Source organism: Dicentrarchus labrax, unplaced genomic scaffold (genome assembly GCF_905237075.1).
Source record: "Dicentrarchus labrax unplaced genomic scaffold, dlabrax2021, whole genome shotgun sequence".
Classification (NCBI taxonomy): domain Eukaryota; kingdom Metazoa; phylum Chordata; class Actinopteri; family Moronidae; genus Dicentrarchus; species Dicentrarchus labrax.
In genome coordinates this window covers 15,854,768-15,868,579 of record NW_026136715.1, presented here as the reverse complement: position 1 = coordinate 15,868,579, position 13,812 = coordinate 15,854,768, and the positions used below count along the sequence as shown (strand labels likewise).

Sequence of the window (13,812 nt, the reverse complement as noted above, 5' to 3'; positions counted from 1 at the left end):
ATTCTGTGCCACTTTGTTTGTCAGATCAGTTTTTGTGAGCTGCTGTTCTATAGTATACAATTCCAGATTATTACCATCATTTTCAATAGTTTATTAAGTAGTATTCACTTCTATTTATCATATAGGTTGGTATGAGTGACACATCCTAAATGCAGTAATTGTATCTGGGTGTGTTAAACAGTCTTGGCAATGGAAAGAGGACCTAAAATAAGTGACACACTTTGTACAGATCTTTTTGTTGTTGTTGTGCCTCTGTTTGTGTGAATATGGGAGTGTTTGGGCATGTGTGAGTAGCTATGTGGATGGAGAGTAGTTTTGTGTGTGCCTGTCTAGACACAATCTCACTGACTGAACTCTTTGCGACCTTTGCCGACCCTAAGGCTGTCTGATGCGACACTCAGGGGGGAGACACAATAATCGCTGAGGAGGCAGCAGACAGGGACACACAGGCAAGCACTCTGTCTCACACTGTGCCAGACAGTGAGCCAGAGTGATGCTCTGATGGAAGAGTGAGGCAGAGGACAGAGGCATCCAAACAGAGGCAGTGCTTCCTGACAAAATAGAGCACATCAGAAAGAAGACACACGTACATATGCGTAGAGGAACTGTAAGCATGGCTAGACACACCTGATCATGGTCAGGTACACACACACAATTGCATAAGCATGCACACACATAACAAAATGAGGTAGTTGGTGTTAAAGGAATGAGAGCATGAGGGTGGACCTAGGCTTGGCATTTTATTCTTAGCCATAATAGTGCAACGAGGAGCAGCCTTTTTGTTGATGCTACTTCCCTGTTCAGAGGGGAGGGGTGGAGGGATTGCCTCCACCAGTATTTCCAGAAAAGGACACTGAACCAGTATAGACACAGAGAGCAAAAGTTATATGTAAAGATGAAACACAGACACAGGGAAAGAAAAGCTGAGGCACGCAATAAAGAAATAGGGACAGAGAAACTGTGTTACATGAAAATCTGTTTATTTGCATCCAAACATTTGCAGCACACCGCCTCCATTTGAGGAGCTTTGTGTAAAGCAAAAAGCTTAATATCAATGGAATCGATCAGTGGAAAGCCAGTGTTATGATGACTTCTATTTATAGTGAGGACTGTTTGTGACACAACAATGTCTGCCATCCTACTCCCTCAAAAATATTGAGTCAGACACACTTGTTTTTTTTCTTTCCTTTTTTTTTGGGCATTTACATAAATGGTTGAAGGTTGCCTGTTGTTAGATACAATACAGAGATATGGCAATGAACTCCTTTAAGTGTATTTTCGTTTCAGTTTTTTCAGTGCTATCAAATAATGCCCATGAACAGCAGCAAGGTCAACAAAGGTTGAAAAGACCACAGACCTGAGATGCTTTGTTATTTGTACACATGGATATAGCACACAACAACAGTTGCTTCTGACAAGTCTAAAAATATGCACGGACTTAGTAGGGCTAGTCAGGATGTACTCCAGTGTAAAATGCGTTGACTGTGAGCATTGTGTTTGATTCTTCAATATTATATCATCATCACATCTTTTGCATTTATTAAAACAATTTCCTATTGACTTGATATTCAGAGAATTTAAAATAATGTGTATTTTCTGTCTGAATACAGCATATATTATTAGTGAGGGCACCAAGGGTTTTAGAAAATAGAAGAAACAGAGGAATACATAAGAATACACAAGTAATAAAAGACATAATAGAAGACAAAATACAAAAATTAATGCACCTGCACTGCATTACATGTATGAGTCTTGTGTTTTATAAATGACCTATGCACCAGTGTTTAACAGAGGAATTAGTCAGTGTCTATGTTCCTGTGGGATGCTGCCCATTTCAGTGGATTTCTCCCGCGTCCGTTCTGTCCGCCATACTGGGGATGTGTGGCAGATGCAGTACAAATGCGTTTTATAAAGCTACAGCTTGGGTGTTGTCTCAACACTGCAGCACCTCTGTGTTGCTAGTACCATCTAGTGGCAGTAGGTGTTAGTGAGCAGTCATGGGTGTGTAGTGTCAGGTAGCCTCATGATGTTTTGGGGCTCTGAAGAAAATTGCGTGACAGCATTTTTGGATGGCTTATGGAAGTGAATGAAGCAGTGTTTGCCAGCCAGTATATAGGAAAAGCTCTCTACAGCTCTAAGGGAAGACATTTGTTCACATTCATTCCATATAACTTGGTGTGTACCTCTCACCTCAGGACCGCAAGCTGACCAAGGCGGAGCAGCAACGCTTCAAGGAGGAGGCCGAGATGCTGAAGGGGCTTCAGCACCCCAACATCGTCCGCTTCTATGATTCCTGGGAGTCTGTGCTGCGTGGCAAGAAGTGCATCGTACTGGTCACTGAACTCATGACTTCGGGAACACTCAAAACGTTAGCACAACATTCTCATATCTTTTATTCTTCACTCAATTGTTGTTATTGTTACATCATTTACTTTTTAAGTTCTAAATGTTATTTCAATTAAATGCTCTGTACTGCAAATAGGTATATAGTAGGAACTTAAAATAACTAAAAACAGCAACGCTGATATATAGTATACATCATTATTTACAAGTCTATGAAAGGTCTAGAAAATGTTATATAGTTTCTCTGACTGATGTCATCTGCAGCCGTGTTAATTTTAGTTACAGTACAAACCAAGTAGCTGTAAACGTGCCTTCATCGTTAGCAAATATCGACACATGGCTCCATTGTTCAGTAAATATTTGCCAGTGCTGCTCAATCTCACAAAAAAATAACATGGCTCAAAGCTTCAGCAAGGAATACTGGTGGGAGATTTCCATCTCAGTTGCTGTATGTACATGGAGGAAAATTTTTTGATTAATAGAGTTTATAATTACAGTAAAACACTTATCTGGGCGAAAATGAATCTAATCAAACTAATTTCATTATGTATAATCTCAAATTTAGAATGATTCAAGTGAAGTTGCATGTCCCATTATCATGACATGATGATGATCTAGCATCAGCGTGGTTGATTACAGTATTTTTTACGACAAAAGAAATGACTTTTTCTCTCTCTGCACAGTTACCTGAAGCGCTTTAAGGTCATGAAACCCAAGGTCCTGAGGAGTTGGTGTAGGCAAATCCTGAAGGGCCTTCACTTCCTTCACACCAGGACTCCTCCAATAGTCCACCGGGATCTGAAGTGTGACAACATCTTCATAACAGGCCCCACAGGCTCAGTCAAGATAGGTGACCTGGGACTGGCCACTCTTATGCGGACCTCCTTTGCGAAGAGTGTCATAGGTAGGCTACATAAGTAGACCAGCTACTTTCGAGAACAGTGCTGGGCACGTAGTACCTACATCAGCAAGCTGAGTCCTCTTTTCATTGCATTTAGTACTGTTCAGATTTTTACAGAGGGCTTCAGCTGCCTAGGGGTATAGATCATTATTGACAGAGTTGCTCTAAAATCCATGTGGGCAGCACTTAAGGTAAACAGAGACCACTGATGAGATGTTGGCTCTGCGTGCCTGTTTAATCAATGCACTGTGAGTACTATTTAGCTCAATAAAGTTTAACTCAGGAAGCAAGAGCAATGGCCAGGAAGATTGTTATCAGAGTTTAAATTAACTTTGGGGCATTAGTGCTCTGTGAACAGTGTTATGTGACAGTAAACACAAATTATAAACATTAAAGTGGTGAAATAGTATTTTAGGAGTTCTGCTTTTATCTGGTCTTAATAGGAACCCCGGAGTTCATGGCTCCAGAGATGTATGAGGAGCACTATGATGAGTCTGTGGATGTCTATGCCTTTGGGATGTGCATGCTGGAGATGGCCACTTCAGAATACCCCTACTCTGAGTGCCAAAATGCTGCTCAGATATATCGCAAAGTCACAAGCGTGAGTTTCTTCGACTGCATTACTCAGCACATTTGTGGTGATGAAATGTGTAGACCTTAGGATTTGGTAGTTCATTTAAATGCAACCCCATCTATCTGGCTCCATGGTGAAAATGTTGTCAGTGATTATATAAAATATCCTAAAACCTAACTCCATAATTCCTATTTATCTTTATGCAGGGTATAAAGCCAGCCAGCTTTGATAAGGTGAATGACCCAGAAATCAAAGAGATCATTGAAGGCTGCATTCGTCAGAACAAGAGCCAGAGGTGAGCAGGTTTTACTTTCATAACATCACATACTGACTGGTCTCGTGCAGAATTCCTGATCGGCAATTATAAAACTTTCTGATGCCTGTTTCACCATCCTTGCTCCTTTTGTTGTTATTCCCTTGACAGACTCTCCATCAGAGACCTCCTCAACCACGCATTCTTCGGGGAGGACACAGGGGTCCGGGTGGAGCTGGCAGAAGAGGACACAGGCATCCAGGACTGTCTGGCTCTCCGGATTTGGGTTGAAGAGCCGAAGAAGCTAAAAGGGAAGCACAAAGACAATGAGGCCATCGAGTTCAGCTATGACCTGGAGAATGATAGTGCTGAGGAAGTGGCTCTAGAGATGGTGAGGACACAAGGACAATTCTGATTAGCAGAAACAGGGTTCATGAGTGTCCAGTGTGGGATAGGGTAGACTGGGAAAAGTGTTTCATGCTTTGAAAGAGGGTCAGGTGAGGAAAATCCTTCAGCTCATTTATCAGCCATTTCAAAGCACCTCCTCCTGACCTAGATTCCGTCAGCCTACTTTTAGACGTTAATAAGTCTCTCTCTCTATCTCTCTCTCTCTCGCCCACCGTCCCTCCCTCCCTCCCACCCTTTCAGGTGAAGTCAGGATTCTTCCATGAAAGTGATGCCAAGGTGGTGGGAAAATCCATCCGGGATCGAGTAAATCTGATCAAAAAGTCACGGGAGCGTCGACAGCAGCAGCTCCTTCAGCAGCAGCAGGGCTTTGAAGAAAGAAGAGACTCCACTCTCACCTCCTACACCTTTTCTCATCCATCCTGCCCGTCCTCACTGGGGCCAGGGGCAGCTGGACAGACAGGAGGAGGAGGAGGAGTGGGAGGAGGAGGAATGGGAGGAGGAGGAGTGGGAGGAGGAGGAGGAGGAGGAGGAGGAGGAGGAGGAGGAGGAGGAGGAGGAGGAGGAGGAGGGGGTCAAGAGTCTGAAGAGCTGCCTGAAGTGGACCAGCATGTCAGGCAGCAACATATTTTCAGTGGGACAACTCTTAGTGTGCCAGGTAGAGTATGAACTTTCATGGTATAGTTCAGATGATAATTGACATTGTAAAATACCTGGTGAATAATATGATTCTTTTTTCTTCTTCGTTTTTTAATTGTCTTTCACTCAGAAGGCGAGAGCATTGGGTCTGCCAGCTGTGAATCCTATGCAAGTGGACAGAGCCAAGCATACTCTCAGCAAGGGGAATCATACACTCACTCGCAGACTACTCTCCCCCCTACGGCATCTGTATGTCTATGCATTGTTTTCACTTTATTCAGAAAATACACCAAACTAGTTGATTAATCATTGTTTAAAACTGTATTGATAAATCAAATGAACTATTTTCTTGCACTACAGAGCACTGGCGCATCGGCTCATCCTCAAATGGTCTCCATTGGAGAGAGTGGAGGGGTTCCAAATGTGCCTATTGGCCAGAGTGTTAGTATGTCCAGCATGTCCATAGGCCAAAGTGGAGGGGGACCTGTGGGTCAGACTTTTCTTCAGTCCAGTACCATGGTTCCACAGGTATCACCAAGTGTCCCTCAACAATATTTTCAGGTGATAAGGGTGATGATACTAATTTGTATTAAAATGGAAGCCATATTTACACTGGATTTAACATTATTGTTAATAGAAGTAAAGCTGTGGTTCCATTACTCTGTCACATGTAACTGTAACTATTTACACAACCACAAATAATCCTCATAATCCTGTGACCTGACTGTATGCTGTACAGGGTTTCCCCCAGGAAATGAGTTAGCAGAGGTGGTGAGATTGTCTAATAGCCTCTCATTAAATGTACTGTATGACCCTGCTGTGTGAATTGTACCTCTGTTCTTTTCACCTGATGGTTAATGTTTTACTTCAAGTATATTTACTTTTTCTAATTTTAGCTGATTAGTGTGTATTTCAGGTGACGCAGCCCACTTCAGCTACAAAACACTGTGGGAAACCCTGTTGTGTAAAATTAAATGTGTTGATAATTGATGCTCCTTGCTAAAGCTTATTCTTACCTAATTTTTCTACTGCTTTCTTTTTCCTTTTCTTTCAACACCAATCATCATTCTGTCATTATCACTGAGTAGTCACAAACATTCCCATCAGATGCATTTCAATCTGCCACACCCCATGGGTCAATGGCCCCCTCACAGTCATACATACCCCCTGTTTCCCCACAAGCACCCATTAATGTTCTCACTACATCCATGTCAGTCAGTGATCCTGCTGGACTAGCAGGGACCATTGTGCCCCTCGCTCAGCAGACCCAACCCCCTGCCACTCCCATGCAGCTGACTGACATCATTCCCCAGACAGCACCCCAGCAAACACAGCCTGTCATGATCCCTCAGCAGACTATTGTCCAACAACAACAGATAGGGATGGATCCCCAGACCTCCACCCTTCAGCAGCAGCAGCAACAGCAAATGGAGGCCCAGGCCACTCTGCTCGAACAACAACAAGTTGGTACCACTCAGCCACCAACGGAGCATCATCTACAGAACCTTCAAACTTCAGCTGTCCAGAAACATCAACATGAGCCTCAGCAGCAGATCTATGTACAGCAGCCTGTTCCTCCTGTCCACACAATTCCTCAGCAGCAAGTATTACCTACACAAACAGGTATGGAGCAGCGAGCTATGTCATTACCACAGCCAGGGGAACAACCGCAGACTTATAAACAGCAACCAACAGGGGATCCTCGTGAGCAGACCATGATACAACCACAACAACTGCAACAACAGCTTCAGCAACAGCAAACTCTGCTACAACAGCAACAACAACAAGCTTTACTGCTTGAACATCAGACGTACGTCCAACAACAGCTTGATCAACAGCAACAAACAGTGTTGCTTCAACAGCAGCAACAACAACAGGCCCAATTACAACAGTATCAACTGGAGCAGCAGCAAGCACTTATACACAAGCAATTGTTGGATCAACAACAGCAGCAAGCTCTCATTCAACAGCAAGAGCAGCAACAACAGCAACCACAACAGTCGCTTTTACAACATCAGTTAGAGCAGCAACAACAACAGCCTACTTTACAGCAACAGCAGCAGAGCCAGTTATATCAACAAATTGGACAACCCCAAGCTGGAACACAAAAAGAACCAGAGAAGCAACAACAAAGTGGACAACAGCAGCAACAGCTTGTATTGCAGCAGCAGCCTCAGCAGACTCAACAGCAAACGGAACAACAATTGCAGCAGCAAGCCATACTCCGACAAATGGAACAACAACAGCAACAAGCACTAATACAACAGCATCTGCAACAGCAGGCTATTTTACAACAGCACCAGCTACAACAGAAAGCTCAGCTACAGCAACAGCAACAAGAGCAGCAACAGGTACAATTCAAGCAGCAGATAGAGCAGCAGCAGCAAGCTCTGTTGCAACAACAGTTAGAACAACAGCGTCAGCAACAAGTCCTGTTGCAACAACAACAAGCAGAGAGATTACAGCAACAGGCTCTGATACAGAAACAGATTCAAGAGCAGCAGCAACAAGCAGCCATCATTCAGCTTCAGAAAACTGAGAAACAAGAAGCTGTGCCTATTCCACAAAGTAACAGTGAGCAGCAGATTCAGCCGCAAACAAGTGATATACAGCATGTGTGTATCCCACAGCTAAACACCACCCAGCTTGCACCTCATACCACTCTCACACAGCAGCAAGTGATAGAGCAACAACAGCACGCAGCATTGATCCAGCAGCAGCAAGTATTTGTTGCCCAGCCGCAGCATCATACCTCAGTAATGGAACCTCATATCTCAGTTGGAGCTCCTGCTGGTACTGAGGTGATTCAGCACCAAACTCAAAAAGCCTCACAGGCACAGGTCCTCATGGCCAATCAGACTACACAGATCCCTGTCCAGACGTCTGCTGTTGTCCCAGCTCAAGTTCTTACCCAGCAAGGACAAAGTGAGGCCCTTTCCCAGAACCAGGGTCAGGTCCCGGTCCAATTTATAGCCCAGTCCACAGTCCAAGCACCTCAGGCTATGGCTGAGGCCCAAGTGACTCTTCCAGCAGCAATGATCCAGGGACAGACCCACGTCATCCAGACCCAGCAAATTCCTTTACAGCCTAGTTATGCAGGACCTGCCACTCACACACAGAGCCAGGTAACTGCTCAGCCATTAATCCAGACTCAGCCTCTGCAACTGACAATTAGTCAGTCCCAGCCACCACATAGCCAGGGCCCAACTGTGGACATTCAGATGATGGGCCAACAAAGCCAAGCTGCTGTCCAGCCTCCAGCTGCAATTGCCTCAATTCCCAGTCAGATCCAACATGAGACTCTTGTTCAGCAAAATTCTCAGATGCCAGGGCTCATGCAGGCCCAGCTCCAGCAACAAACACAAGGCCAGCCACCTATCCAGGTGCATGCTCAGGCTGCTGCCAGCCTTTTGGCACCTCAGTATGTCCCCCAGCCTACCCACCAAGCCATGGTATCTGGACAACAGGATATATCTCATATTACACAGCAGCAGCAGCAGCAGCAACAGCAGCAGCAGCAGCAGCAGCAAGACCCATTACTACAGTATCAGCAGATGATTCTGTCTCCTGGCCCAGCGGGAGGTGTTGGAACTACAGCAGATCTTAGTCTCAGTTCTATAGTTGACCCTCCTAACTTTGTTGCCGCTTCTCATCCTGTGCAGCAGGCTGGACAAGCCTATGTTTCGGGCCAAACAACACTACATCCAGTTGTTCAGGCCAAGCAGCAGCCCCTAGGAAGCACTGCTGACCCTTCAGTCATTCAGCCCATCACCCAGTCTACTATGCCTACTGGCCAATACCAGCAACAGCTACAGAATCTTTCTCAAGCGTATCAACCACTAGCTCCACAGGCCCAGTTACTGGCACAGCCCATCCCAACTACGATCCAGCAACCGCTTCCTCCAAAGCAGGCTATGATACCCCTTGATGAGAGTCAGCTGCCCCCGCAGGGTCCACCTGCTTCACATCTGGTGACCCATTCCGCTGCACAGATAGTCCCCAGTAATGTGGCCGGGCCTCAGTCCCAAAGCAAGACCCAGCCCCTGTATAGTCATCTAGTGGCAGGCACCCCTTCGTCTCCGCAGCACCAAGCCAAGCAGATGCTGCCAGCTCACACACACACACAAACCAGTATTCAGGCCCAAACACACTCCCAAACACAGACACACGTTCAGACACAAGCTCATTCTCACACTCAGACGCACACTGAGACACCTGTTGCTGAACAGCCTATCCTGCCCCATGCTGTCTTTCCTGCACAACAGATGCCCCTCAGCCCCTCTCATACCTCATGTCCCCCAACATCACTACCATCTCTTCCTTCCCTACCATCCCACCATTCTGCTGCTGCCCCTGTGCCAGAGCTGCCTACATCTCCGCCAGCGGCCCAGGTAACCTTACCAGGGCAGGCCGATTTTATACCCACCTCCCCTCCGCCTGTCACTACTCTTCAATCGCTTGATTCTAATGCCCCCAAACTGCCCCAAGCCTCGCTGCAAGACTGTGACCTTTCCCTGCTGGGCATTGCTCAGGTACAGGAAGAATACAAGTTTGCTGTATTAATTAAGAAAACATTTTACTTTGCTGACATACTGGCAGAATGATTGAGAATACTGCTATCTAATTATTTGAAAAAGCTTTGATTGTGCCTTTTTGATTCAAACTAACAAGTTTTAATAGTTTTAATTCTTAAAACATATTGAGAATTGAGTATATTCATGCAACAGTAAATGTGTTATTAAATGTAATAGTATCCATTATTACATCATAGCTTTACTTGCATCTGATGTTGCTAATGTTTTTTTGTGGGTTTTTTTTTCTGTGTGCCTGCGTACTCCTTTGTGTCTGTATTCATGTTACTCTACAGGATGGTCCGTACCTGTCAAGCACAGAACGTCATTCTTCGTCAGGGTATGTCTGATATCATTACTGGCTGATGTTTTCTCTGTTTACTGGTAACAGTATATGGAAGTCATGCAGTATGTCCAACGGTCCAGACAAGACCAAGTACAAGATGAGTACTGATAGTGGGAGATTCTGAATATTAGTTGGGTATTAGTGTTTTTTGTGATCTGATTTCATTCATACCTAAGAAAACTAAGTACAAGAAAATTGCTGAATGCCACAAATTATCTTCAATCACTTGTATCTGCCATGTTAGAATAAATTTGTGCATGAGGCCCATTGTTTGTCCGTATCACTCATACCTACGGAGTGTCTTCCAATATACCTGTATAATGAGAGTGGAAGTCCATAATTTAGACTACTCAAATGTGAAGCACATCAATAACTATATGAATTACATGTGTACATTCGACGTTTAGATAATGTTCTTATTTTCAGTGACTCACAGACAATGCAGTTACAGAATGTGGTCAGTGTCTTGCTTTTGGACTTGTAATTTACAGGACCATGTGTAACAACCCTACTACCTTACCACCCACAGGTCTGTTCCAGCTAATGGAGAAGAAACTCTCCAGCTCTTGGCCAATGGGAAAATAGACAAATTAAAAGCTCAAAGAAGAGCTTCCTGCCAGAGGCCTGAGAAAGTTTCACATCAGTTTCAACTGAGCATGCTCCAGGTGAAAAAGGCAACCTATATAACCCCCTATACTGGCAAATTTCTGTATACCAATAGATTTTGAAAATGACAGGTGTATAATGTAAATTTGTCTTGTCCTCCCTAGGTGTCTGGCAGTGGGGACAATATGGTGGAATGCCAGTTGGAGACACATAGCAACAAGATGGTGACATTTAAATTTGACATTGAAGGGGATGCACCCGAGGACATAGCAGATTACATGGTAGACTTCTCATGTATTACCATTGTCTGCATTGCTTGCTAGAAAGTAATCATTCTATGTCTTAATACTTGCTGTTTGGTTGCATTTTGTTTGTAGGTTGAGGAGGACTTTGTCCTTGATGTAGAGAAAGAGAAATTTGTTGAGGAACTTAGAGCCATAGTTAAGAAAGCTCACGAAATCCTTCAAACACATTCACTGGTACGTTGATTTCCATATTTCCATTCAACACCTTCTATCCTCTCTTATTTTTCTGTTTTTGATTAAATATTGATGAATTTCAATCTTTATTTATTTATTTATTTATTTATTAGACTGGATCAACTGACCAGCTGCATGTGAGCACTCCCACTAGCTCTTCGGGTGAGTTATGGATATATTGTTTCTTATCCACAAAAAGTGGCTCAGCAAAATAAGAACATTCTGTATGTTCTTCACTTATTATAATTAGTAAAATATCCTTTTTAGTGGACTCAGTGCCCCATTCCTCCCCAGTGGGACGCTGGCGCTTCTTTATCAACCAGACCATCCGCCATAGAGACTCTCTATCCAGCCAGGGAGCAGCCACTCCACCACCCACTTCAGAGATGAGAATACCTCAGTCTCCTAAAATGGAGAAAGGTGAGCTCTACGCTGTGGCTTATTAACCATGACTGATTTGGCAGCATAACATCAAACTAACCGTGTGTTCATCTCTGCAGCTGTAGAAAGTGAAGGATCCCAGAGTTTGGAGTCCTTGACTGGAATGACCTCTCCCCCCTGCCCCACCCTTTCTGCAACCTCCCCTCCAGTCTCCACTATCTCAGCCCCTGTCTCCATGGCCCCCTCAGCCACCGCTGCCCTGGCTCCTAACACCGCTGCTTCTGAAAGCATCTCTGCACCAGCCTCCACTCTTGAAGCATCTGTCCCTGTCACTGCTTCAGGTGGTCTCGAAATCCTCACCTCAGCTTCTGTTGACCAAATTCCCAGTGCTCCTTCATCCATAGCAATACCTGCTGTTAATAACCTCCCCACCTTGTCCACTGCTCCTAATGTTGTATCCCCTACTCCCACCACCATTCTGCCAGATATGATTGCTTCTCCTGGAACCAGTAGTTGCTCCATTGTAGGTCCAAGTATAGTGGATACAGTGATAACCGCTCCAAGGTCATGTGTGCCTGCAGCGGACCCGTCTTCAACTTTTTATTCCTCTCCTCCTGCTGCTGCGGTGATCCCTTCAGCAGCAAGCCAACTTGGCATGGAGCAGCAGCAGACACTCACTCAGGTGGTTAAACCAGCCCCACAACAACCACAGCCACAGCTACAGGTACAACCACAGCCACAGCCACAGGTACAGCCTGCATTACAGCAGCAGGTACCAGCAGTTCAACAACAACTGCCGGCAGTGCAGCTTAAACAACAGGCACAACAGATACAGCAGACAACACCACAGCAGCAATTGCAAACACAACATCAAGAACAAATTCAGCTGCAGCAGGAACGAGCACTGCAACAGTCTCTCCAGCAGTTGCAACATCAGCAACTAATGCAGCAACAAATACCACTTCAACAACAGCTGACTGAGGTGCAGGTGCTGCCTCGACCAGGTAATACAGAGTTGTTAAAACAGGCTGTGCCTCTGCAGCAGTTCCCACCCCCAGTGTCCCTACAGCAGACCCAACAACCCCTTCCTCAACAGCAAACACCACAGTATACCCCGCAGTTGCTTCAACAGCCTCAGTTACAGCAATTACCACAGCAGGTAATGGCACCTCAAGCTGCTGTGGTGCCTCAACAGCAGGCCCACATTGATCACCAGCAGCAGCAACAGTTAAACCTACAACAGACAATACACTTACAGCAACAGCAAATGGTGCAACAGCAGCTACAGCAGCAGCAACATCAGCTGTTTATGGGTGCTGTGGCTTTAAAGCCAGATCAAAGCCAAATGCTGCCCCTGTCGATAAGTCAACAGTTTCTTCAACAACAGCCACAGCTAAATGTTAGTCCTGTACCACAACAGCAGATTCCACAACAAACCCAAATTCCTGCTGAGCTGTCCCAACAAAATATACAGTCACAGATACAGCTGCAACACATTGAGCAGCAACAAGAGGCAGTTAAAGCCATGGAGACACCCCAGAAACAGCAGAATTTCCCCCTGCAGAAGCAGTCCTCTATACAGATGTCAGAGTCGGAGGTGTCCACAGGAGAGACAAGTGTCACGGAGGACACATGCAGCTACTCTGCCCCTTTTCACCCTTCTTCTGACTCTTCTCTGCCACCTCTCCATCTGGGCTCCACTGATGCCCCTTTACCCGCCCTCTCCCTCACAATGACACCATCACCTGCTCAGCCCTCCTCTGTGGCCGAGTCAGACAGCGAAGGCCCCCCCAAAATTGAATTCGTAGACAACCGCATAAAGACTCTGGATGAAAAGCTGAGGAATTTGTTGTATCAGGAGTACAGCAGTGGGGCAGGGCTGGCCGGGGGAACTGCCTCTGGGCCTATGTCCGCTGCCTCTACATCAGCAGGAGGAGACGAGTCATCTGAGCCACAATCAATCCACCACATGTCTTTCCCCCCACCTATCTCCTCCTCAGATACTTCCCCTCACTCCTCATCCTCCACAACCTCCTCCACCACCTCCCGGTCCTCGTCCACCTCCCCTGACCCGGAGAGGGATGGGGTAGGAGAGGAGGCTTCCTCAGAGGCGCCCAACATTGCAGAACTGGGCCCAGTGGAGCAACAGCCTGGCCCATCTCTCCCCTCCACCTCTGCCTCGTCCACCCCGCCTACCTCTCTTCTGCCACCCAATCAGGATGACTCTGCTGGGCCCCAGCGCCCACCTGTACCAGGAGAACCAACCATTCTTGTGAGTGAAGACCACAGACGTGATTTTGAGTACATTCTCTAT

The 13,812-nt window shown here is 45.6% G+C and overlaps 1 protein-coding gene across 12 annotated transcripts in view; it reads left to right on the top strand.

Moving 5' to 3' along the window:
- The window catches only part of si:dkey-151g10.3 (serine/threonine-protein kinase WNK3), a 36,833-nt gene that overhangs the window by 15,417 nt on the left and 7,604 nt on the right, over positions 1-13,812 (top strand). For 6 of the 12 annotated variants that reach the window (XR_007887706.1, XR_007887705.1, XM_051425542.1 and 3 more), the window contains 16 exons: positions 2,196-2,368; positions 3,027-3,247; positions 3,688-3,845; positions 4,025-4,113; positions 4,243-4,462; positions 4,720-5,134; positions 5,246-5,364; positions 5,476-5,676; positions 6,204-9,647; positions 9,983-10,026; positions 10,562-10,697; positions 10,803-10,919; positions 11,016-11,117; positions 11,231-11,279; positions 11,385-11,537; positions 11,618-13,770. Coding sequence is in view for 10 of the 12 variants with exons in the window: in XM_051425542.1 (XP_051281502.1) it covers positions 2,196-2,368; positions 3,027-3,247; positions 3,688-3,845; positions 4,025-4,113; positions 4,243-4,462; positions 4,720-5,134; positions 5,246-5,364; positions 5,476-5,676; positions 6,204-9,647; positions 9,983-10,026; positions 10,562-10,697; positions 10,803-10,919; positions 11,016-11,117; positions 11,231-11,279; positions 11,385-11,537; positions 11,618-13,770 (7,794 nt within the window). In the remaining 2 variants the exon portion in view is untranslated. The remainder of the gene's footprint in view (positions 1-2,195; positions 2,369-3,026; positions 3,248-3,687; positions 3,846-4,024; positions 4,114-4,242; positions 4,463-4,719; positions 5,135-5,245; positions 5,365-5,475; positions 5,677-6,203; positions 9,648-9,982; positions 10,027-10,561; positions 10,698-10,802; positions 10,920-11,015; positions 11,118-11,230; positions 11,280-11,384; positions 11,538-11,617; positions 13,771-13,812) is intronic. The other 6 variants (XM_051425546.1, XM_051425548.1, XM_051425545.1 and 3 more) reach the window with 6 other exon arrangements.